This window comes from Vombatus ursinus, unplaced genomic scaffold (assembly GCF_900497805.2).
Source record: "Vombatus ursinus unplaced genomic scaffold, bare-nosed wombat genome assembly UNPS02014926.1, whole genome shotgun sequence".
Lineage (NCBI taxonomy): Eukaryota > Metazoa > Chordata > Mammalia > Diprotodontia > Vombatidae > Vombatus > Vombatus ursinus.
Genome location: NW_020954704.1, coordinates 992,866 through 1,019,593, shown reverse-complemented (window position 1 = coordinate 1,019,593; position 26,728 = coordinate 992,866). Strand labels below are relative to the sequence as shown.

At 39.6% G+C, this 26,728-nt stretch overlaps 1 protein-coding gene across 1 annotated transcript in view; it reads left to right on the top strand.

The window, feature by feature from the left end:
- RAD51B (RAD51 paralog B) overlaps positions 1-26,728 on the top strand; it is an 888,004-nt gene that overhangs the window by 809,433 nt on the left and 51,843 nt on the right. Inside the window, 1 exon segment of the mRNA XM_027843747.1 lies at positions 2,427-2,505. Within this exon segment, the coding sequence (XP_027699548.1) occupies positions 2,427-2,505 (79 nt within the window).

Genomic DNA, 26,728 nt, shown 5'->3' with positions numbered 1-26,728 from the left:
TGAGCTCTGTGTCTGCACTTGTTGTTGGATAATTATTAGCCTTAGTTAAGCCTCCAAGCCACAGAGGTTCCAAGTAGATTCCCCACATGACATACAGTGTCAAGCATTATTGAGGGGGGGAGGTTCGTAATGTTATTAGAACTGCCATGCCCTTCCTCGTGGGCAGGATAGGTGAAAGAAGATGGGGTAGTGTTTTACAAAACCCACAACCGATGGTGTGACTGCGCACCTAAAACTAAACATCCTTGAAATTATCTACAAGGGTTGGTTTTTATTTTTTCCTTTAGAGAAGTATAATTTGAAAAGAAGGCAGAAAGGAGAGAAGGCAAGAACACAGGAAGGCAAGCAGGCAGACTAGAGGGAAAGAGAGAAGGAGGAAAGAAGAGAAGGAGGGAGCGAGGATGGGAAGGAAGGGAAGGAGAAAAATGGGAAAAGAAGAAGATATAAGGAAGGGAAGGAAGAAGGAAGGAAGAAAGGGAAATTAGTGCATGAAATTACATTTGTTTGTGCTTAATTTAAAAAATTAATGTTCACACTTATGTCCACATACAGTGGTGTTGGTGGAAAAATATCATTAAAGGGCTTTTGTCTTTACTTGCTGCAATTAAATACTTATGTTTCTGTAAAAGAAGGAAATAACAACAATTTTAAAAATCTAACATACCAACACAATACAATCCAAATATATACTAATTTGATACTTTTTTTTTTCTACTAAAGAGTAGAAAACTGTGTATGTACAGTAAAAACGCTGCAACTCATAACATACAATAGTCTCGAATCCAAGCTGAAGTGTTTCTGGCAGTGTTCATGGTGTTACATGGCATGACAACATGCACAGTGTACAGTGCACATATTCTCTGTTCAGAATCAAGGCTGCAATGAAGTTGCACAATGCAACATGGGCAAGCACTATCAGAAACACCTCGGATTCATTATGCATTTGACTTTAAATTAATTTTTGGTCATCGCACATTCAGAAACCTTTTACTGTTGCCATTTTTTTTTGCGACCTCCATATTCAGTTACCCCCATATGGGGTTGCAACCTACAGTTTAAGAAGCACTGAGATAGAGGAATGTCAGAGCTTCTAATTAAGGAAGTATAACACTTGTCATAATGGTAAGATCTACGATGTGACTATCTCTCTGTGTGACCAAGGTGGAATAAAAGAGGAAGATATAGAATTTAAGGAGGCTGAGGAGTCGTGAGGTGAGGGAATTAAAGAAAGCATCAATGTATGTGTTGAAGTCCTGTAGTAGAGGGTGGGAGTTGGGGAGGCGAGGAAGTCTGTAAACCAAGTGTTGAATTTGAAAAAAGAGGGAGAATGACATGGAAGATGTTACAGTACACCATGGTTTGGATTAGGCGGAAATTTTAGGTTGAGTGAATGTCAAAGAAGGAAGAATTGTTGAGTAATAAAGGTGAAGGGAGAGACTTGAAGTCATTTTGGGTAGCAGAGTATTTCAGTTCCTCATCTAGGATTAATATGTTGGTGAGGAATGAGATAATGTGTATCAAGTGATGGAGAAGATAGCTGGGGATATAGAGTGGTTGGGGAGAGTCACTTCTCAGGGAGAGCTAGGAGACGTACATAGGGTGAGAGAAAGAGGTCCAGAAGGAAGGGAATTGCGTTCTTTATAGTACAGGAATTCCAGATGGCATAGGGGAAAGAGTGGGCAGGGTTGGAGTGAGACATGGTGGGGTAGAGTTGAGGAGGATAGGATGAGAGAGGGGGAGATAAAAGTTTGATAGTTTCGTTTGATATTACAGAGATTGTTGTCATTCAGTTATGTCTGACTCTTCATGACCCCATTTGGGGTTTTCTTGGCAGAGATACTGGGGTGTTTGCCATTTCCTTCTCCAGATCATTTTATAGATGAGGAAACTGAAGTAAATGGTATTAAGTGACTTGTCCAGAGCCACAGAGCTAGTAAGTGTCTGAGGCCAGATTTGAACTCAGGAAGATGAGTCTTCCTGATTTCAGAGCCAGCTCTATCCACTACACCCTATTACAGGGATAGAGAGAGAACAGGAAAAGCCACTGAGGTCATATTGGATGGCAAGTGAATAGTAAAGCTCAGTCTCCCAGGGGTGTTTCAGAAGTCACTGGGCCACACCTAGGCCTCTACCTGACCTGCTTGCTATAGCTCATCCTCCAATGGTGAGTAGATAGAGGTGAAGTAAGATCATAGGTTATGATCTCCCCATTTAGCAGGGGGGTCTGGCCAGCCTAGGTCTGGGTCTGAGTTCAACCCCTGGTCTGCTGGTAAAAGTTCTGGTATGTTTATTTAAAAAAACAATAACAATGTCATCACTTTCTATTTCTCAGTACTGCTCTTTAGCCGTTGAACAAAGCATTGATCTAAGAAACCCAGGTTTGAGACATTCCTTTAACTAACTCTGGACAATGTGCTTGTGTACAGATTGTCATTGCCAAGTCACCACTTGCTCCATTCTCTGTGTTCAATTATGCCATCGAGGAAGCTGGTCTAGTTCTTCAAGGTAAGACCACCCCCACCTCTAAAAAAGAAGTTATGTTATTTCAGGGAATTAATGAATGAAGAGTTTCATTTGCCACTGTGGCCTTTGTAGAAGTTATTTCAGAACATAAGGAATTCTGTTGCCAAAATAAGGAAAAAGGGACAGGTGTCAGGAAGACTCATCAGGAAGGCACATTTATTAAAGAGGAGCCTGTAGTTCATACTCTCTACTCTCAGTTGGGAACAAATTTACTTGGTAACATGAAGTCAATGAATGAATTAGCATTTATTAAGGGCTTACTATGTACAAAGTGCCAGGGATGCAAATAGAAAAGCACTTTCCCATGTCTCAGGAAGCTCACATTCAGACTGGGGAGACAGCACATACAGGATGTCAGATGGGAAGGCCCAGTGTTCCTTAGAAATGTAGTGGCAAAGGACATAAACTTTATGTGTTTCTGATGTTGAACCATTTGATGTTTCCAAGGATTTGGTGGTAAGAACTATCTTTTGTAGGTCTTCAGTGGCTGTGACTTCTGAGGGAGTGGAATCTATACCAACTATGGAGACAGTTGTCAGGGTTCTTCTACCCAGGATTGCTTTCCTGGATGATGGCTTCGGGGAGGTGGGAAGCAGAGGTGGTGGTTGTGGGGGAGGGATGGCTGTCCCCAGGCTTTTTGGGTTTACCTGCACATTGGAGGCAGTTGGTTGGCCGCTCGTGGTGGTGGGGCAGGGATGATGGTCCCTTTCTCCAAAGGAAGATGGCTGCAGGGCAATATGTTATTATCCCTAACCTGTCCGTTGTGCCAATAATGTACTCCCCTCATCAATAAATGCATAATCCTTTCCTTTTCCCTTCATCTCTGCCTCACAGAATCCTTATCTTCCTTTAAGGCTCAGCTCAGGTACCACAAGAAACCTTCCTTGCCATCAATCCCCAAACCTGTGCCTGTTAACTCTCTTGCTTCTCAAAACCTTATTTGTTTTATTTTTGTATTTTTGTGTTTTGTATTTACTTATCTGTGAACATATTATGTTACACCAAGGGAATGATACTACTTGAGGTTAAAGACTATTTAATTTTTTTATTTCATTTTTGAATGAAATGACATATCATTTCATTTTCATGAATATTTCATTTTATTTCATATTAAGTACACGGCGTGTCCAGTGCAAGTAATAAATATTCATTGAATTAATAATAATAGCAGCTACCATTAATATGCATGATATGATAGCACCTACTATGCTCTAGGCATTGTGCTAAGAACTTTACAAATCTTTTCTCATTTGATCCTCACAACAACTCTGGGAGATAGGCACTATTATTATCCTCATTTTACAGGAAACTGAGGCAAACAGAAGTTTGGTGACTTGCCCACAAGTCATACAGCTAATAAGTGTCTGAAGCCAAATTTTAATTTAGCACCACATTGGCAGTCTTACTTGTGTCAGTATTTACCAAAGTATCATCATTCAGTTTGTGTGGGAGACCTCAGGGACCAGAATCCATTACCTAGGATCAGGAGCAATAATTGGACATAAAGAAAAGAATGTATATTCCAAAAAGAAAGGTTTGACAATTTCTTTCCAACAGACAAAAAAAATGTATTTAAACAGACATGAGGAGAGGAGCAAAATGAAAAGGAAAAATTGAAAGATAACTACAAAATTTAGTCAGGAGTACAAAGTAGTCCTTACTAAAGCAACCTGGAGGAAGATGAGCGCTTATGGAAACAGCACAGGGATATAAAAGACCTGGGTTCAAATCCCAGCTCTGCCATTTACTGGTTGCATAACCTTAGGCAAATCATGCCACTACTCCACACCTTAGATTATCTGCAAAAATGAGATGGGGGGGGATTGAATTAGATAATCTTTATGTCCTTCCTGCCCTCACCCCCCCCCCCCCCCGCTCTAATGTTCTGTGGAGTTCTGGAAACCATTGCAATGCAAGTCGTGTAGCAATTTGCCAATTTGAAGTGTGCCTCCAATTCATAGCATCATAGACTCAGAATTGGAAGGAATTTTAGAAGTCACGAATTCCTTTCCTCCCAAATTTCTAACAAGTGGTCATGTAGTTTGTCAGAATATCTCTAAAGATAGGAAATTCACTGCCCAATAATTGCATGTTCCCATAGTTCTGATTATTAAGGATTTCTTTTTTTTCCCTGTGATTTCCATCCATCAGTCCTAGTTCTTCCCTCCTGGAACCATGCAAAATATTCCTAATTGTTCTTGAGTAGCAGTCTGTCAAATACTTAGTAACAATAATCATGTTCCATCAAAGTCTTTTCTTCTCCAGGCTAAACATGCCTAGTTTCTTCAGGTGATCTTCATGATCTGGTTTTCAATTCTTGTAATATCCTGCAGCTTCTTTCAATACCCTGGAATGAAATTTGTCCAAGTTCACGCCAAGTCCTAGTTTGGCAAGCCACTGGTCCATTAAGAATCTAAGGAAGTTGATGGACTTAGGCCAACTATCAAGGGGTACTGACGTCTACTGATCCCTATTGATCTGTAGTTCACCTTTGACTTTCCATCCGCCTATCTACATTTCCCTAGACTGGCTTATTAGTCAATTCTGTTCTGTTTATTTTTACCCAGCTTTGTTGACATAATATTCTTCTTTCCTACCTGGATCTCCAATTCTCATGACTTATGTTACAAGCTCATTCTCTTATCTCTCCTGGCTCTGTTCCTTTAGGAATCCTGCTCCTTTGGTTTTGGCTGGATTCCGTAATATGTAATTTGTATATGTGAATCGTTATTCTTTGGAGGATTCCTAAAAGCACTGATACAGGATTGCTAACCTCTACTAGCACCATTGAAGCTGGTAGGCACAGTGCAAGCTGGTGGTCCAAGATGATATCTTTGATTAAAACAGCCAAGTGACTGGAACTCATTTAGAGCAGTTATGTGCTCTTTACTATGCACCCCCTTCTCTTGGGCTTCAGTTCTTGCTTGACTATTTTTCATTCTACTTTTCAATCAGAAGATTTGAGGAGGGGAAATATGCTTGCCCTCCTCCACCCTCTCTTAACCTTGTAACATCTGTCCCACACAGTGGGACTTATCCTTTACTTTTCCTTTTTTTGCCTTAAATATATTTGTGCATGGATGTGTACAATACACAAATTGATCTTTGTTGTTTTTAACACCACAATTACTTCTTTTTTTGTTCAGCCAAAGACAAGGTTTATTAGAACATCTGTCATATTGGGCAGACTCTTAAGGAGTCTGAACATTAGTAAGCTATTGGCTAGATTATAAGAATCCCAGCCTTGGCTAGATTATAAGGATCTGAGCCCACAATTACTTCTGAAAAGGTCATGTCAGTCAATTGTTTTTTTTTGTTTCACTCACTATCCTTGTGATCTCCCAGATACCTCTCAGACTAAAACACTCTTCCCGGGCCACCATTGCCCAATAGGTGTTGTCTCTTCCTCCCCCCCTCCCCCAATTAGAATTTAAATCCCTTGAGGGCAAGGACTGTCCTATACATTTGTTTTTGCTAGTGCCTAGCGCATAGTAAATGCTTAATAAATGCTTTTTCATTCATTCATTCACCCTGGAATAGAATCCTCTAAATATAACAAAGAAATACAGTTAAGTAGAACCAACTGCTATAGTGACTATGTCATGTCAGTGCTGGACAAAGCTTTAAAATCTCTTTTGGGTCTCCTTACCATTTTTTGCAAGCCTCATCACACTCTGAACTTTAAGTTTCTTGACCCAATTTTTTGTCCTCACAATATTTGTCCTCAGTTAAATATTCTTGCTTGTATTTTTTGCACATATCATTTTAAAATTTGATTTTATCAAATTGCTCCCTGTGAACACTAACAACAATGGTAGTGATAATGGTAATGGCATTTTGTAGTGCCTTTATGACTTACAAAGCACTTTACATAAATGATCTAGCTGGAATCAAGAAGACCTGAGTTCACATACTGCCTCAGGCACTTTAAGACTTTCTCTATGATCATAGGCAGTCTAATTAACCTCTCTGAGACTCAGTTTCCTCATTTGTAAAATAAAGGAGTTGAACTAGATAACCTCGGAGGTCCCTTTCAGCTCTAAAACTTTGATCCTATGATTTATATTTTCTATACAGAATTTTTATTTACCTCTTCTTTTTATTCTTATTGGGATCATTTGTAATTTTGCCATCAGGTTTTTTTCCCTCATTCTTCTTGAGTCATCTTCTCTTTCAGAATTTCTGGAGAGAGTATCAAGTCTATCTTTTCAATGAACTTTTTGAAATCTGCTTTCTTATAGTTATAGCATCCTTTCTGGGGCTATTTTCCCAACTTCTACATCAGTGGACTGGGTCCTTAGAGAGTGATTAGTGCTACTCCTTCAGAGTTCTAGCCATAACTCTGAGGGGTTGGAGGTTTTATAATATTATTGTTCATGAGCTCCCATCAGTATACTTTAAGCCAGTTAACATCTCCCTAATATTAATTAACCAGTTAACCTAATCTAGTTTTTACAAAGGAATATTAACTGAGAAAGTATAGAAAAGACTGATGTATAAAATTTCCCCTCTATATGCCCACTTGTTCCCTAGGAAAAGTAGACTCAAACTTAAAGTGATCACTGTAAAACATTTCCCACTCCAACTCAGGGTGGGGAGGGATGAGGCACAGAAATTTCTGGCCTTGGAAGTCCTTTTCTCCCTTTATGAATTCTGTACCAAGTTCAGTTTTTTTTTTTTTTAAGTTAGGCAATCGGAGTTAAGTGACTTGCCCAGGGTCACACAGCTAATAAGTGTCAAGTGTCTGAGGGCAGATTTGAACTCAGGGCCTCCTGACTCCAAGCCCAGAGCTCTATCCACTGTGCCATCTAGCTCCCCCTCCAAGTTCACTTCTAAGTGTGTATAGCTCATGAATGAGTCGCTCCCTCACCCAGCCAGGCTAAGTCAAGCAGGTTGCTCCTCAGTGTTGTTGTACTGTGTCTCCACACCAGATCTATCTAATGTTTCCGCCACCTCCTGTTGTTGGCAAGACCTTAGACAGCTTTGACAGTTCTTCTAGCCTCCTTGGATGCCTGGAGCTACCCTCGATGAACCTGCCTATCTCACTGTTTGCTTGGGTGCTCTGATCTCAGGATACAGCTTTCCCTAAGATCAAGAAGGAAGAAACACATAAGCAGAAAAGCCATGTAATCAGGAACGTGTGGTGGTCAGACGAAAAGACAAGGTAGCCAAAGCTCTTCCCTCACTCTTCTTCCTCACTCAAAAGCTCCTAGGGAAGAAAGCAAGAGATTATAGCCCTGAATTTTTTAGTATGAACAATTAATTTTGTCGTAGCAACCATTTAAATGGCTTTTTGCAACCATGCCGTAAGCTAATAGGAAATAGTCTGATGATACCTGTGCATGCTCTAAAGTGGGGGAAGGGTTCCTTCATTACACACGCTCAGAAAAGCCTCTACATGTATTGGAATCATGGAGGGCATATTGTGCATGTTGTAAAGACTGGGTCCTCATTAGCCAGCATTTCCTTCCTTAGCTATCCTCAACCCTTGAATGACATGGTCATCTTCCAAGGTTCCCATTGTTTCCGTTTCATCAATCAGCAATAGGTCTAGAGATTCCAGTTCAATTCAGTTCTATCCAACACACATTTGTTAAGTGCCCATTATATATAGGATGTGCCAAAAACTTAGACTTGGACTTTAATAGCTTAAAACTAAGACTTTGGGGACAGCCTGCACAAAGACAAAACTAATTGTTTCCACTCATTGCTTCTTGTACCTTTTTATTTTCTAATTCTTAAAACTATCAGCTCATTAGTATTTTATTAATGTGTATTCTCAGAGATATATTTTTTTCCTCTGAGGATTGTTTTAGCTAAATCCCTGATTTTTGATATACAGGCTCATCATCATCATCATTCTGCATCACATAGTTTTGAAATTGCTTCCATGATTTGTTCTTTAACCCACTCATATCTAGGTGTGTCTATTTGTATGTTTTCTGTATTAATTTGTATTACATCATAGTTTTAATATAATTAGTATTTCTACTTTTAAAAAATATTTACTTTCAATTTCTATGTGCCTTAGAACATGGTCTATTTTTGTAAAAGTACCACGTTCAGCAAGTAGTTTACAGTGTTCCCTCATTCCCTCCCCTGCAACATTTTATTTTTAGTAACTTTCTTTTTCTGTGCCTTTTTCTAAGAAGTTTTCCTTTGCTTTGTTCTCTCCATTTTTTCTGTTCCAGAGATTTTATTTCCTCCTTCACCAGCTGTATTCATTATTGTTCTTTCCTTATTCCTTGTTTCCCATGGGGTTGGAGTTTCTGATTACCCACTTTGAGGTCCCTCTTTTGTTCAGTTTCTATGATTGTAGAGTTTGTGCTACCTCTCTTTATTCTGCTGTGCCTCTCTCTTAGAAACATCAATTGATGAAGGAAGTAATATCAGCAGAAGCAGTGCTATGTGGTACATGTCACCTTTTACCCTAAGTCTTGTGGTCCAGGCTTTCCACTTGCCCTCGCATCCTAAGGACCATACTACATCACCTCTGACTCTGTATTCTAATCCAAATCACTCTGAGTACTAGCTAACCCTAGGAACTCACACATCCTTTCTTTGGGGCATAATGTTGCCCACTGAGGCACAAAACTCTCTCAGAAAAATCAAGCTCCCCATGCACAAACTTCCCTGTAGGAGTCTCTTTTAATTTCCTCCACATTATAGTATTTGCTAATTGTACTTCAGTTTCTCTTTGAAGTTTTTACTTATTCTTCCTCCTGTTTCCCTCAGACTGAACTCACCATAAAGATTCCTTCACCTACCACAGAGTCATTCCTCCTCCCCCTTGGGAATGCTTTTCAATATGACTTTCTCCTTCCAGTCTCTCCCCTCTGCCACCTCCGTCTACTTCTTCCACAATCCATCTTTCTAAGACTTTAATAATCTGTCCACTATTCAACCATGAACTTGGTAGATAGGCATGCATCACTGTCCTATCTCTCCCTATTTATGCAACCTTCTCTTCTGCTATTCCCTCCCACAAAACACAGTGATTCACTTACCTATGGGAGGGTCAAGGGATGAAACCCATGAATGGTCAGTTGAGTTCTACCTTTGATTCTCATGAGTATTTAAGTTCCCCTGAAATCATAAGCCCCTAGGTCCTTTTTTATCCCTTGGGCTTTCTTTATTCTTTCTTTTATCTCAAAGATTAAACTTTTTTTTAACTATAGCCCATAAATATGAACTTAATTGATTTTTATATTTAGTCTCTTTTTGATAATTGTATTTGTTTACTTTTCTAGTTTTTTTTTTTTTTGGTGTTTGCAAATCAAATTGTCCACTCAACTCTGTTTTTTTATTGTCTCAATTGCCTGTATTTTGTGTTTTTTTTTTGTTGTTGTTGAATGCTCATTTTTTATATTAATAACTAAGTTTAGTTTTGATGGATATATAATTTTGAGTGACGGCTTTAGTTCTGTTTTTTCTTTGGAATATATTATCAATTTTCAATTCCCTTCTCTGATTTTGTGTAGCTATTGAATAATCCAGTGATATTCTAATTGCCTTTCTTTCATACTAGCAGATCTTTCTTCTCAACATTTCCAGAATTTTTTTTTTTGCCACTGAAATTGTTAAACTTAATCGCTACAGTTAAAATAAAGGCTTTTTTCTCCTTGTGATCTGTAGATTCTTTCAGTTGATACTTAGTTGTCTATAATCAGAAGTTCCAGAGAATTTTCTCATATTAGATCATTTGCTTTGACTTATATAAAATTCATGAATCATTTTAATGTTATGTTTGTTTTGTTACATTTACCTACACTCCAGCTTCTATGTCTTTAGAGAGCTTCTCCATCATGGATTCAATATCTCCAATTCTGCTCATTATGCTTTTATATTTTGTGTTCAGAGCTCTATTTTATGCCCTGAGAGCTTTCATTTCTGACTTGTTGCATTCCTAATTATTTCATGAATTTTATTTCTCTTTTGAGCTATTCTGAAGTATTTTGTTGTTTCTGTTCTGTGATCTCTGGGGAGCCCACAAAAGTCTGTCTTTTACTTTCCTCCACATTATAATATTTGCTAATTGTACTTTGGTTTCTCTTTGAGGTTTTTGCTCAGTCTTCCTCATGTTTCTAGGATTTTCTCTGTTGGCATATCTGTTTGCATACTGGGCTTTTATTGAGGCCTTTTCTCTTAAAAAGGCAGGTTTGCTGCAGGTGTGGAGAGGTCTCTGCCTTGTCATCTCTGGAGGGCTTGGGGGAACAAAGCTCCCTCCAGATGTTTTACCTTCTTCTTTCTATCAAGCCTTGTGCAACTTACTGTCTGGCAGATTTTTAGCCCACTGACCCCTTCTCTCCTCTTCCTTCATGTGGCTCAGCAGAATCGGTATGTTGCCTCCTGTTGAGTGTGAGTGGAGGAGTGTTTAGGTAGAGTCACTTTGGCTACCTTAGAACCAGGTCTTGGCCAGGGGTAGTGAGAGGAGTGCTGCTTTTTTTTATCTTGTGAACTTAGCTCTACATTACAATACATTTGCCTCATAATGTCTTTCTTTTGAGATTGAATAGTAGAAGAGGTCTGCAAAAAGCAACTAACCCACCATCTTGATGGTTAAAATCTTCCTCTACCTTTTGAAAATTGAATTATCGGCTAAGAAATTTAAGAATTTACCAGAGGCTCTGCTTTTTGGTGGACAGAGGCCAACAAATGTCTGGACTGTTGAAGTCATTCATCATCATTCTGTCTTGCCAGTGATCTCATTATTCATATCCTTCATCTGACTGGAATGTTTGTAATATTCCCACAAGGATATAATTTTTTTAAACAAGGTTTGCCCTTCTGTTGCAAAACTTCTAAGTTTAATTCTACTAAGTCTCTACGATGCCTTGTTGTTCAGTCCTTTTTCAATCATGTGACCCCATTTGGAGTTTTCTTGGCGAAGATACTGGAGTGGTTTGCCATTTCCTTCTCCAGCTCGTTTTATAGATGAGGAAACTGAAGCAAACAGTTAAATGACTTGCCCAGGGTCACACAGCTAATAAGTTTCTGAAGCCAGGTTTGACTCAGGAAGATGAGTTTTCCTGACTCCAGGCCCAGTGCTCTATCTACTGTGCCCTCACCATCTAGCTGTCCCTTATCATCATAATAGCTAACATTTATGTGGTTCTATAAGGTCTTATTAACTTCCTTGAGTTAAAATCTCAAGGTCACTTTGCTTTTGTAATTGGACAGCTAGTCTGTTGAGAACAATTCAGACTTGTCTATATTATTCATATTTCTCTCATTCCTCATAGGCTTATGAATCTTTGAAGCATCAGTATTTAAGAGCAGCTCGTTATCCACTCTGGTTACCTATGTCTCATTTCATCTTATGATTATTCCTATTCATTTTTGAACCATTGCATTAGTGTCAATCATGGTGGGGTTTCAGACCTCTTCAGGTCTGGGTCTTGTGACATGAACTCAGAGAACCTTGAGAAATATGAGTTCTGTTCGAGGTTAGAACACTCTTCAGCCTGCTCCTGGAACTTGGAACTGAAGAGGCAGCAGTCTAGGTGAGGAGCCAGTTATCACTTGAAACACCTCTGGTTAAGAAAGGCTGCAATGTCTGACCAGGGGGTTATTTAAGTTAAAAGGCAAGAACAGGAATCTTTGACCTTGTGAGCAATATTTCAGATATTTGGGGCCATTTGTCCATTAGGCATAGCTTTGCATAAAACCTCCCATTGAGGTACATAGGATGAAAATATATCTCAGACTGAATGGCAGGCTCATCTGTACAGATGCAAAAGATATATATCTGGGCAAGTAGGTGACCCAGGGGATAGAGTCAGGTCAGGAAGACCTGAGTTCAAATGCAGTCTCAGACGTATACTAGCTGTGTAACCCTGAGCAAGTTACTTAACCTGTGTTTGACCTTAGTTTCCCCATCTGTAAAAAGCAATAGCTCCTACAGCTCCCAGGATTGTTGTGAAGATCAAGTAAAATAATAATTGCAAAGCACTTAGGCCTGGCACATAATAAGAGCTAGCTAAATATAATTATTACTATCTGTCCTGAACTACAAAGGATAATATTCCCATTAAGTTCCATAGCATGGGCCTTTGATAGGTGAGACTTTCTCCTGTAAGTTTCAGTAGAGGCCAAGAGGCATAGTGGATAGAGAGGCCAGCCTCAGAATCAGAAGCCCTGGGTTTAAATTAAGTCTTGCCTCTACCCCACACTGACTAAATGACTCCAGGCAAGTTTCTTAACATCTCAGTGCTCTCAGGCAGTTTTATATAAGTTGCAGATGGGCACTGGCAGAGATAATTTCCTTTCCCAGAGTTCCCTGCACCAATGAAGTCACCAGTCTAAACTGAATCAAAGAGGTTTAGTAGGTTCATTGGTTTTGTGAGGTAGACTGTTCGAGCTGTATTCCAATGGAAACATTTTGCAGTGTAAAGGCCTACCAGGCCTTCCATGGGGTTGTTTGGGAAGGGTTTTTGATCCTGACAGAAGCAGAGGTCGCCATCTTCCCAGTTCTTCCCCTTTGGAAATGTTTTTCCTCCATCATAAAATCTGGGAACAATTATTTATTTTAGTAGGACTCCTGGGTGCAGGAAAATTTGGGCAAAGTGACTGTTGCTCTTTGCTCTTTAGCCTTTGACTCTTGGTGTTTAAGATCAGATCGTTGGTAAATATTTCCTTTATAAATGCAAATATTGTCTTCTGACAGAGAATAGGAGAGTCTCAGGACAGATTAACAAAAGCAAACCAAAGATCCTTTGTTACATATTCTCCAAGGGCATGCAATCAGAAAGTTGGATTTTTTTTTTTTTAAGTGCACAGTCTGGTTTTTGAGACTTTGGGGAAAGGTTAGGCTTCAATTAAATAACAAATGGGAAAGAATCAAAGGTTCTTAGGGGCTGTGGATAGAGTCCATCATGGAAAAAAGGTAGATTCTGCCTAGATAACTTCTCCTCCTCCTCTTCTCCTTCTTCTCCTTCTTCTCCTCCCCCTTCTCGTGCTCTTCCTCCTCCTCCTCCTCAATTACACTGTAAATTGAAAGAAGAAAAAATATGATGAATATCACATAAAGTACTATATATACATTAGCTATTATTGATATTAATAATCAATAATAACTACTTATAAACAATGAATTATTGATTCATTATTTCTAAAGAACTTATTATATTAATATTATTTTCAATAATCATTATTACTAATGATAGTAATAATCATTGTTATTAATTATAATAATAGCTAATGTACATATAGTATTTCACAGTTTGCAAAATGCTTCATAGATATTATCTGATTTGTTTTCACAACAGCCCTGGGAGGTAGGTGCCATTATTATCTCTGTTTTCACAGATGAGGAAACTGAGGCAGAAAGAGATTAAGTGATATACCTGGGTCACATAGCTAGCAAGTACTTGAAGCTGGATTTAAGCTCAGGTCTTCCTGTCTCGCAATTCTGACACTCTATCCACTATGCAAACTTGCTACCCATAATCTGGCTTCATGCTAAATATACGTCCTAGCTCAGGGATGGGGAACCTTTGGCCTCGAGGCCACATGTGACCCTCTAGGTCCTCAAGTGTGGCCCTTTGACTGAATTCAAACTTCACAGAACAAATCCCCTTAATTAAAGGGCCTAGCTTGTTGTTCTGTCTGCCTACCTAATGTATTATTTAAGCAAGTAGCAATGACATCAGAGGGTTAGGCAATAGGGCAATCCTTCACCACATATAACTCCCCTAAATAGATTGACATGGTACAATGGGAAGAAGAGTGGCTGTGGAGTCAGAGGACCTGGGTTCAAATCCTGCCTGACACTTCATACCTGTGTGCTGTTGCACAGGACACTTAAGTTCACTTGGCTCTAATTTCCTTTTTATAAATTAGGGGTTTGAACTAGATGGTTTTTGAGGTGCTTTCCAGTTGTAGATTTATGAGCTTAATTTATATTATGGCTTGTGTTTATAACTCCTTGCTTCTCTATATATGGGGAAACACTTTTTTTCAAATGTGAAAGTGTCTTTAGAAATTGTTGTGATTTAGGGGCCAGGGAGAGGGAAGAGAGGTCCAAAGGCATATAAAATGGCAGGCATCATGGGGGATGAAGTAGAGAGGGAGGAAGAAGCCTGAAAGGGAATTATTTAAAGTGAAAGAAAACAGGTTGAAAGGCTATAGTGAATGATAATTAGGATATTCTAATTTCAAGAATAAGAGAGAAGGTGAGGCAGCTAAAAGTAACTTTGTGATCGAGAGAGAGACCGTGATCAAAGCCCTGGCCGGCAATGTTGATGTCCAGGACTAGCAATACGAAATGTGCCCTCACATCAAAATTTGAAGACAAATTCATTTGGGAAAGGTGAACCCTGTGGGCAGAGACCCTAAGACACTTTGAGGCTCAGAAAACTATTCACTGTTGACAGTAAAGGGAGGTCTGTGGGATGCTGGAGCGGGAGGTAGGCCTGGGAGGAACTTTCTTGATGTTCTGTGGCGGGGATGACAAGTGGGGGAGAAGAGAGTGTGCCCTCTGAGAGCTTTCTACATTAAATAATTATTTTTGCTAACCAATGTTGTTTCTACAGATGCTGAAGGAGACTAAATGCTTTTAAGACTATATTTTGGTTTCCTTAAAGACTTCTAAGAACTGAAGTAAGAAGAACCAGGAAAACAATGTGCATTACAATGTCTATTACACTGTAAATGGAAAAAGCAAAAAATAAAGTCAACACTCTGTAATTATCATGTCCAAGTTTGGCCCTGAAAAAGAGTTTATAAAATGCTTCTCCACCCTTTATTTCCAGAGGAGGGGAACTATGAATGTGGAATATCCCATTTACTATCAGATATGCGGGTTGGATTTGCTACACTACTTTGATTCTTTCTGTTTATTCTTTGTTATAAGGGAGACTTATTGTAAGGGTAGAGGGAAATACTTGGAATTGAAGGTGTTGTAAAAATAAAAGATAGCAATATATATATATAATATTTTTAAACTATCCATCTGTTTCTGAGGCAAAGTCCCAGTCTCTCCACCCTGGATGACCCTGCCCAAGATGGTATCACTGTTCTAGACTGAACTAAGTGGTAAGACCTGAGGAAACCAGGCAGAACATACCCTGGTTTGTCAGTGATCAGAGAGCTAGCTCATCAAGAAAGTTCTAGCTGGGTTGTAGATAGAAACACTTTGAATTGATTTTTAAAAAGGAGGCAGAAATGTCTAAATTTAACAGGGATAAATGTAAGTCTTACAAGAATTAGTTTCCCACATTCCTTAGACTGAATAGCTTTATCCTCTGTATTACGTTATCCCTTTACTGCAGGTCCTTCACTGACATCCACCATGCAGTCCCCTCATTCACAATAAAAAGACTTAAATAATGAAGAAGCTATAATTAATCATTGTCTTATATGAAAGAATAGGGATCTTAAATCAGGACTTGGAAACAATTTAAAGAAATGAAGAGATCATGTAGAAATTGCCTGCCACCAAAAAAGGGAGGGTGCTACAGGGAGTTAAATTTTCTCTCTCACTTTACTGATCTCAAAGGATTAACAATAGCCAGCAACTCCAGTCCATTTCAGCCACCCCTATCAGGATTGTTTTTCTAAAGAGCAGAGGCCTTGGCTGCTGGGATCAAGCTCATAATGCCCAGACTCAAGTCTCTGAGCTTCCACTGCAAAAGCACCTACAGGCGCTACTCTCTTTCTCCAACCACCATCACTAATGTCTTATTCACTCTACTCCAACCCCAAACTCTGACCCAATTTTAGACTCCACCACTTTGCCACCTGTGTGTCTGTGCCACAGACTATAAGAGAAACTCTCACTTGCATGGCAGGGAAAAAATAGCACTGTTCAATGACTACAATTCCCATGATTCACACACAGGGTTAGGTTTCAAACCCTCTCCCTGCATGCTGGGAAAATCTGAATACACAGTTACGCAACTGTACTCTGCTATGGTCAGAATATATTAGGAGTATTTTATTCAGTTCTGAAAATCTTGTCTTAGGAAAACAGTTCCAAGCTGTGATACATCCAGGATTATTAGGGATCTTAAAATTGTGCCATATAAGCAATGGTAGTATTTAACCTGGAGAAGAGAAGTAGGGGGAGATGATAGCTGTCTTGAAGAATTTCAAGGGATGGCATGTGGAAGAGGGATTAGCATTTTTTTCCTTGGTTTTAAAGGAACAATGGTAACAGAAGTGGCAGAGAGACAGATTTTAGCCGAATGAAAGTAGAAACTTCCTAACAATTTGAGCTATCCAAAAATGGAATGGGCTGTGTTCACTAGAGAGTTTCAGAGGAAGATCAGAGAAGTACTTTCTGGGGATATCATTGAGGGGATTCTTATTCCTCTATGACCTCTGAGGTCCCTTCCAACTCTGAGATTCTTTGCAATGTTGTATGATATAGGGGATCCCAAGTAGATTGGATAGACTTCAGTAGCTTGGGATCTGACTATAGCTTCAAAGCCTTGCTTTGTAGCTCTCCAAACCATTTATTACCACCATATCTCCCTCTCTTCCACACCTCCATCTCTAACGTTTGCCAGAGAAGCAAAGTCATCTGGGAGGAAACAGCTAGCATAACTATCATGTTGTGCCTTTCTCTCATTCTGCTCAAGGGCTTTGCTTTGTCTTGGAACTGTTTTCCTAAGACAAGAAGCCCATGGATGCCTTGCCCAAACCTCCTCCTACCTGGATTCATCTCAAGGCTTAAGGTAAATAAAAAGTGATTCACTTCTCCTTACAACAGTTGGATTATCTGGTATAGGGAAAGGAGACATGAGATACATTTTCATTCTGGTTCTTAGCCTAATTTGCTGTGGAACCTTGGTGAAGTCACTAAGCCTCTCTTCAAAATAAGGAAAATGGATTAGATATTCTTCTAAAGGTCCTTCCAAGTTTAAAATTCAGTGCTCTGTCTTTTTAATTTATGTCTCCAATACCAGTTTGTATCCTGAGGTCTCCACATAGTACTTTGACAACTGTGTGATATCATCAATGTGATCTCTTGCACTGAAGTAATTCAACAATAAGCATTTATTAGGCACCTACTATATGCCAGTCACTGTTGTAGGACTGGGGATACCAGGACAAAAAGAAATAGTTCCTTACCTCATGGGTTTTACATTTCACTGAGCTTAAAAAATTTTTTTGGCACCTTAGTCAGCTGATTGAAGATATTCAAGGCACCAAGAAGAGAAGTATTATAGAGAAATAAAATAGAAAGGCCTCAATTCTAAGGGTACAGAGAAGACAAACCCCTGATGCCTTGGATGGAGATGTTGGAAATTTACCAGTGTAGCAATCGTGGGGAACCTCTTGTCTGGGCCTACCTAGGGCCCATTCAAATTCCTTATAACAACCACGTTGCTTCAGAGTAGATATAAAGGCTGGTAAATAGTATGAATTGGAGTAAATTACCTCTGAGGTCTCCAGTGTTAAAAGTCTGTGCTTCTATGGCCATGTAAGAGAGGAAGTAACATCCATAGGACCAGAGTATCATAGGGTTTGTAACTCAAAGGAAACTTCAAAACCATGTAACCCTCCCACCCCAAACACATACCCACACATAATTTTCTAGATGAGGAAACTGAGTTCCAAAGAAATTAAATGACTTGCTCAAGGTCATGCAAATGATTAAGTAGAAGATCCGGCCTTTGAATCCACATCCATTGGCTTTAAATCTGAGCTCTTTCCATTAGACTAGAAAGCCAATAAAGTTGTATTATGAAAGGGTTATTAGGTGTAGGAGTGTCCACTGGTGTAAGAGTGCCCTTCTCCTTGCCAAGACCAACTTGTGCCTTTGACTCCATCCTTACTCTCTTCCCTATGGGTAGATTGCCCCTGAAATCATCCCCTCTCTTTAATCTTTAGTGTCTTCCTGTCTTTCAGCTCCTTCCCTGATGCCTACAGGCATACCCAACATTACTCCCTTTTACATGTTCTATGATCTAGCCCCTCAGGCCTTCTCTTTGTTAGAATCCTAAGACTCCCTTCAAAACTCAAGTGGGACCTTCTCCAGGAGGCCTTTCCTTATCTTTCCAACTTTTAGTGCTCCACAAAATGACTTCATATGTTTTAAAACTTTATTCGTCTGGGTTCCTATTGTTTTACCCATAGCAGGTAATTTCCTTGAAGGCTGGGTCTGTTTCCTCACAAGCTGCTCTGGGGTAGCGTGGTGTAATGAATAGAGAGCCATCCTTAAAATCCAGAAGACCTGGGTTCAAGTCCCTTTCTGATACATACTAGCTGTGGGCAAGTCATTCAATCTTTCAGTGCCCCAAGCAACTCTGTAAGACTGTAATTTGCAGAGAAGCTCATTATCTGAATTGGTCAAAGAAGTTCTTCACTTAGAGCTCCATACACTAATGAAATCATAGGTTCAATCTCATCCCCAGTGCCCAGTACAGTACCTGGCACATAATGAGTCCTTAATAAATATGTGCTGATTGATTAATTGTAAAATTTAGTATCCAGGTTGCCAGCTGAAAAAAATAAAAAGCAATTTCCCTTCTGCCTGTGATTTCTCCACTTCATCTTTGTGGCCAGAGGGAAAGACAGATCAGCCCATCCAGGGAAATAACAGAGTGTGGGAATAAGCCTGCAACCCCTTTCATCCTAGAGCTGAGGAGTTACACCCCAACCCTGCTAGCCAGGAGGCCTTAATCAAAGCACTCCATGAAACGGTACCTGAAAAGCTTTCAGGAGAAGGGGAAGGGAATAAAAGGTGAAGCAAACATTTGATTCATCATCTCCACAGGCCATTCTCATTGCAGGCTCCCAGGGATTAGGAGGCTGAGAGCGGCCCCAACCACTGGAGGCCTTAAACCCAACTCCCAGTCTTTGTTCCACAGAGTTGGAAAAGATAATAAAACGGCAGGAGAGGCTGTGCGGTCAGTTAGGGATTTCACGGGCTACCATTTGAAACACTTTAAGGAGCCCTTCTATGCAATTGTAGCTGTAAAATAGAAAGCGGAACTGTTCTCCATAAAAAAAAAAAAAAATACATGAATCCTCCCAGCATCTTCAGGAGGTTGCTCACAAGAGGACATTAACATAGTAATGCCATCGTGTTTGCATGTCCTTTGTTGCCCTAAGCCACTACTTGGTGTTGCCTTGGCTTTTCTATCTCTCGTGGTGGTACTTTGGAAACTTTGGAGAAAAAGGAGGGCAAACACATTGCTCCAAAGCTCCGGCAGTTTAGCTTCTAAGAGGGGGGTCCAACCTACCCAGGGCACCAGCAGGAGACCTCGATCCTTTGTGAAACAGAATTGGAAAGAGGAGCCACTTAATTTCTTTTCTCTCTGGAGCTTGAGGTGAAAACCTCAGCACCCATAGTGTGGAGAAAACACGAAGGTTTAGCTAACCAAGGATACAGCCAAAGGAAACTGAAACGAAGGATGCAGGGCCCATAGCTGTTAGGAAAGAACAGGTGTTATGTTGAAGAATGGCTCAAATATTTCCCAGGCCCACCCAAGCGACCTGAAGGGAAGGGCCTCCATATGTGTTCTCTCCCAACCGTCTTCTGATCTAGTGCACTCATGATCATTAGCAAGTCCAACACTGTGCATGGTCCCTGCCAGCACCGCCAACACCCCACCCAGGATCAGAGAATCCAGCTGGGATCTTTTGGCCTATTGTGTTACAGCCAAGAATGAAGATTCCATAATTGGAACCAGCCTGCCTCTTCTGCTGATGTTGCAGGAGACTGGGGAGAATTCAGAGCTTGGCTCTCCCAGTTCTTATGGGGCTCATGGGAGTAAATGTTTGTCTGATTAAGGAAAGCAAAGAGATACAAAATGAAGGAATCTGTAACAAAGTTAGGGAAAAATAGGTTGATTTAGAGGAAGGCTCTGCTGGTTTAAGGTTAATAACAGGAGTGATTAGAAGTTTTAAACAACAAAAGCCAAGTTGGTTGCTAAGGGTAGAGTAAAATCATTTCTACTTCTCAGGGAGAAGAATTACTTGGCATGTGGTAGGGATGTTGATTTTGGTCAAGACTTGTTTAATTCTCTGGATTCAGTGAAACAGATTCAGGTAACATTCTTGAAAGTAATGATTGACTTATTTTTGTATCCCCAGTACCTATGCCATGCACACAGTTTGCAGAAGTCATCGAATTGATTCATACTTTGGTACCTACCAGTTTGGGTTTGGCAATATAAGACTGAGGAGGGCTGGGTTAGGGTAAGGATATCTCAAGATTGCGTGGGGAATATATGTTGGAGAAGATGGTGCAGAGTATATAAATACTGATATTTCTCTAGCTACCAAATCCAAGGATTCAAAAGAGTCCTGAAAACAAAGGGACAAAACTTTTTATAGAATTGGGAATCTATGCATCTCATTTTTTTTCTTTGTCTTTTGAAGCAACTTTCTGTTTGATTTTGAGTGCAGGAATGAAGGGTCCACTCCACCAATCAAACACAGAAGACCTGGACTCCTTGATTCAATTAATCAATCAATTGATCAGTCACTCCACCCAGTTATATAACTACCACCTGATACTTTTATTTGGTGAAAGCACCAAATTAGATTGATTTACAGAATCAATAAAATGTATAATCTATCTGTGAACAAGTCTTAGGTACCTCTGTTGAATCAATAGTAGAGTTAATCCATTTGGGAAATAGTGAAGTGCTTTCAGACATTAGACAAAATCAGATGATGACTGAAAGTTGAAAGAATTAGCCACATCTCTGAGCTTCAGTATGTAAGAAAAGGCAATTCTAGCAAAAATATTTGAACTACTACATTGGGAGTCAAATCAAACTTGGTAGGCAAATTTCAAGTGTTTGGGGAAGATAGATCCCTTGCTTCCATACAAGAGGTCAGCAAGGGAGGTAGGAGTAACCCCAGAGTGAGTGTTAACCTCCTTTCCATGCCCCAGACTGGAAAGATTGGATCCGTAACAAACAATGCATCTTTTTGGGAGCTGAGAGAGGACAAATTAGTCAGAGAGAGACAAGTACCCAAGTGTTGGGGACCTATACACACCTCAAGACAACTTCATGAGGCCCATGCGAAGGGAGAAATGGATTTCTGTAGGACCAACACATGTGCTCACTAAGCCTGAGGCTATTCCTCATTGGACTCTGTATGTACTTATGGAAGAGATTATCCCAGGCTTTTGTAGGAGATTGAAGAATGGCCCATCACCATTTGGAAAATGAAGGCTGAGTTATGGTGGGCATAAGATTAAAGATGACTAGGAATGTCTTCCTGCTGAAGATGAGATGTTTGTTTTTGTTGTTGTTTGTTTTCGCTGAGACTTAAAAGGAACCAGGAGGTGGATATAAGGAGGGAGAGCATTCTAGGCAGGACAGCGAGTGAAAATAATCAGAAGCTGGAGTGTCATGTGCAAGGAATAGCAAAGAAGCCAATGTCATTGGATTGTAGACTCAGTTTACTCATCTGTAAAATGAAGATAATAATATCCTATTATACTTGCCCACAGGGTTGTTATGAGGATCGGATGTGATAATGTATGTAAAACACTTTGCAAACCTTAAGGTAAATAGAATGTCCACTATTGTTATTCAGAAGCTACCTACAGCAAGTATCAGATTTCCTTTTGACAAACTTGAGTTTGATTCTTCAATGTCTTTCTCTTGGTTTCTTGGCCAACATGAGAAAGATAAGATGTTTGTTTTTTAATCCTTTTCCCCAAAGCAACCACCATCTGAATTTATCTGAATTCAACTTGAGTCAGTAGAAGATCTAAGCTTTTTCCACCTAATGGACTTAATGAACTGTGAGATATAGATCAAAAGATTCGTTATTTAGTTCCTACAAGACTAATGTCTACCTTGAAGTTCCACCCACACAACTAACACAGATTGCAATTCTAGTGAGTAGCCTGGGCAGAGAGCCCTGGAAATCAATGGATTCTGTTCATACTTAGACACGATTCTGTCGAAAAATCCCTGAGTCCTAAGGATTGGGGGAAGGAAAGTAAGATTTATGTTTTGGATTTAAATCCCAAAGCTTAATATGAAGTAAGAAATAATTTAGGAAAGGTTGATCTAAAGGATACTTTGAAGTGTTTGATGAGAAATAGGGCATCTTATGTCTTTAACATTCTACTTACTAAGATTCAATAACAGCATTTTTGAACCTTTTGTGTTGATGAAAAAAAAAACCCTAGAAAGTGTTAAATTGTGTGAATCTTACTGTGGTGTCAAACAAGAGTCAACTTCCCTTTACCAGTCTTAGTGAATATTGTATAATGTTACTTTTCAAGAGAAACACTTGCAGTCTCTGTAGTTTAACACTTGTAGTTCACTAATTTTCACTTGAGAAAATGTTCTTGCCCTGTTGAGATCCCAGTGCTCTGTTACTTTCATCTCTCTAAAAAAAACCTTTCTGAAGAGCCCATCTGCCTCTTAAATTCCTAGACAGATGCAATAAGTTGGTGAAACCTTAGGAAAATTCAGGGCATGACCATTCAGTCAAGGTCTCAGAAATGAGGGGATGAAGGGAACCCTTGTGATTCCAAGTACAGTCTGTGGCAAACTACTGATACTTGATTTCCATAAGTCTATATAAAAAACAGAGGCTTATTGAATTCTTCAGGCTCCAAAAAACCCATATGCCCAAGATGGGTATCAAAATGGCTCTCTTTTACCAAATCCCTTATAAATTCACCTCTTTTGAGTAGATCCCGGAATAGGCTCTCGCTCTTTGAAGACCAAGAGTGCTATCCAGCAGTCTTTCCTCTGTGGACTCCATGGGGCCCATGTTTTTAGAGATCTCTGTCCGTAAGTGGAGTGGAATTTTTGGCAGGCTCTTAAGCATAGCCAGATCAAGTAACCATCAGGCTTTTGGAGCAGCAAATTCTCCAAAGTGGTCATGCAATATGACATTTTTGAAAAGCAATTTCTTTTCATTTTCTGGTCCTTGTTGCCACTGAACAAAAGAGTCCAGAGTTTCCTAATATGAGTTGGATGATGCAAGATGATTCCTCTTCCATGATGGATAGGCAGAAGAAGTTTCTGTTCTTAAACAGAAATGGTCTATTTAAGGTAGGCTTTTGGGGTAATAATGTCATAGAAGTGTAGCTTGCAATTTTAACAGAGGCTGGGGTCTCCAGTCCTAATCCCAATGCCTTGACTCTTCCTGCTAAGGGAGATACATGCACAAGTGGACCTCAGTGGACATTAATAATAACAACCAGGAAAATAATCAGCTCACACTTATGTAGCACTTTAAGATTTGCAAAACACTATATGTATGCTATCTCATTTTATCCTTACGACAACCCACCTAGCTGCTTTGACTTTTATTGATCTGGAATGCTTTGATGGATGAGGGTCTTGCCAAGTCTTCCTACTGAGTCAAGATGTGAGATACATGATTGGCATGTAAGAGAGATTATAGGGGGGCAGCTAGGTGGTGCAGTGGATAGAGCAGCGGCCCTGGAGTCAGGATGACCCAAGTTTAAATCTGGACTCAGACACATAATACTCACTAGCTGTGTGACTCTGGGCAAGTCACTTAATCCCATTACCTAGCCAAAAAAAAAAAAATTATAGAGATGGGGTAGATAAGATCTTTATATTTGATCCTGGACAGTGACCATGGTCTGGCTGAGTGGTCTGAGACCTTGAGAGAGCAAGACCAAAAAGTAAATGATTCTCCCTTTTGGTGTCTGGATCAATGGGGAAATTTTGACCCATCTCTCTTACAACATGTAGCTATTGGTTCAGAATGTCAGTAGCCCTCAGAGACATCATATGCCCTCTTCTGAATTGGATAATGAAATTGAAGTCCTTATGAGAATGGCAGAGATTGAAGAATGGCCGATCTCCATTTGGAAAATGAAGGCCGAGTTGTGGTGGGCATAAAACTATGTGAACCCTTTAATGAAGAACGAGGCAGCTGCTTCTATTCAGTGGTGCTCTTTATGCCAATAAGACTCTCAGCCACCTACTTCTCCCCTCCAAAGGATCTATAAAGCATCATCCTCTATGGTTCTTGACCTGCCTCCAACTGGCAAATTCCCTCCACCACCTCAAGGCAAGAGGTTTTCCCTTATTATAGTCAGTACCTATTTAGGATTATGGCATTGCTGTACCAATCAAGTCCACCACCTGAGCAGCACCATGAAAGCTCTTATAGAATATATCCTTCTTCCTTATGAGCCCCATAATGAGTACCATTATCTCTGATCAGAGCAACGATTTCACCATAGTGATGTGAGATCAGGCCTATTGCCATTACATATCAGATTTTCTATCTCTCATACCAACTTTAAGCTGCTAATATTGTTGCATACTGGAATCAACTCTTAAAATAATGACTTCACTGTCATGCTTCTGATTATTGGGTTGAGTGTCCTGTCTCCTAGAGGTTGTGATGAATCATTGCCATTGTAGGAAGAGGGAGGGCTCTCCAGTCCCACTATTTCTTATTTGGGGTTGGACTATTCCTGTTGACTAATAAATAGTACTCCAAAGAAGATAGCTCTAGGTTAAGCAATAAATTGAATATTAAGACTTGAGAAGCTTGCTGCATGGTCATGTTACTAATCCAGCATGCTATCTTGGTGGAAAAGTTTTGTAACCATGAGAGGATGACAGGAATACTTGATAATAACTATAGAGAATATTGCTTATGCAAGTCTTAAATTTTCATAGTACTGATAGCAATCATATGGATATTAGTCATGTGGAGTTTCTATTTTCTTACATATTCCACAAAAACTAATAGAATTAACTTTTTTTTCTTTTTCTCAGTTTCCACACCTACCTTTAAGTTATTCTGTGTCATTTTTTAGAAACTTACTTTTATTCTTTTCAGTCAACAAGCATATATTTTTGCTTCCTTTCATCTCTCCCTGGGGAAAAAAAGAAAGAAAAACAAAACCCTTGTAACAAATATGCCTAGTCAGGCAAAACAAATCCCCATACTGGGCAAGTCCACAAATGTATGTCGCTTTCTGAACCTTAAATCCATCACCTCACTTTGAGGAGGTAGATAGCATGCCTCACCATTGATCTACTGGAATTGGTCATTACATTGATCAGAGCTCTTAAGTCTTTTATCTTTTCTTCAGCAACTGTCTTTGCAATAATGAGGCATTTGGAGTAAACGTACAGATCTTTCTCCTTTGACTTCCCTACGGTTAGCCACATGAGAACCTGACTTTCCATGTCCAGATGTTTTTCCAATTCTGAATGCTTACCCAGGGGCCCAGGTTCTTTTGTTGATCTCCAAATCATTTTATATGGAGACTTACTAATGTACTGAGGGAGCCCTTCAATAGGCAAAATAAATGAAAGCAGATGAAGACATGACCGTCTGAGGTTTTCCTAAATCGACTTTAACAAAGGGTCTGAGGAGCAAGCTTATTGTGGTCAGCAGCTTCCCAGTGAGAGGCAGAGTCTGTCCCACAGGGCTGATTTCAATGGCCACCATCAGTAGTGATAGTATATTAATGGCCTGTGGTGTGCTGGGTAGAGTACAAAGCATCTTCATTATGGGCCTCTGCCTTTGTGGAGCTTCCTGCCTGGGTAAAGCAACTGGTTTTCTCAGGGGAACTTGAGTTGGTAAAGGCAGAGCTGGAGACCTGTTCTTTTCAGTCATTTCCACTTTCCAGCCACTTTTACCTGCTGCTATAGTGGTAATCAAGCAGGGCCTATAGTCATTCCCTATCAGACACTTCAGCTGTGGAACCAGTTTCACTTCTAATCCATTCTTCAGTACCGCACTAGAAGCCCCCTTATTGTGAGTGTTGGCAGTAACCATAAAATCATAGGATGTTAAAGCTAGAAAGGATTCCTGGAGATCATTGAGTTCAACTCCTCTTGACAGATGAGTAAACTGAGGCCTAGGGAAGAGAAGTGATTTCCTCAAGGTCACAGTGAGTTGATGTCAAAGCACAAATATTTGACATGCTGCTGGTTTAGGTGATCGTTGAGTGTGTAGAAGGGAAATTTTTATCTAACTTTAATCAGAAAAGTTGATATGGTTCTTTTTTAAAAAATATTATTTATTTATTTTTAACATTCCAATATAGTTCTTGACAACAGTTTTTTTTTTAAGTTGTTGTTGTTGTTGTTGTTTTCTTTTAGGCCAGAGGTTCTTAACTGTATTTGGGTCATGTTCCCCTTTGGCAGTTTGGTGAAGCCTATTAGCCCCTTAAATGCATAAAATAAAAAATAAAATATTACAGAAGAAACCAATTACATTGAAATATAGTTACCTATATATATATATATATATATATATATATATATAT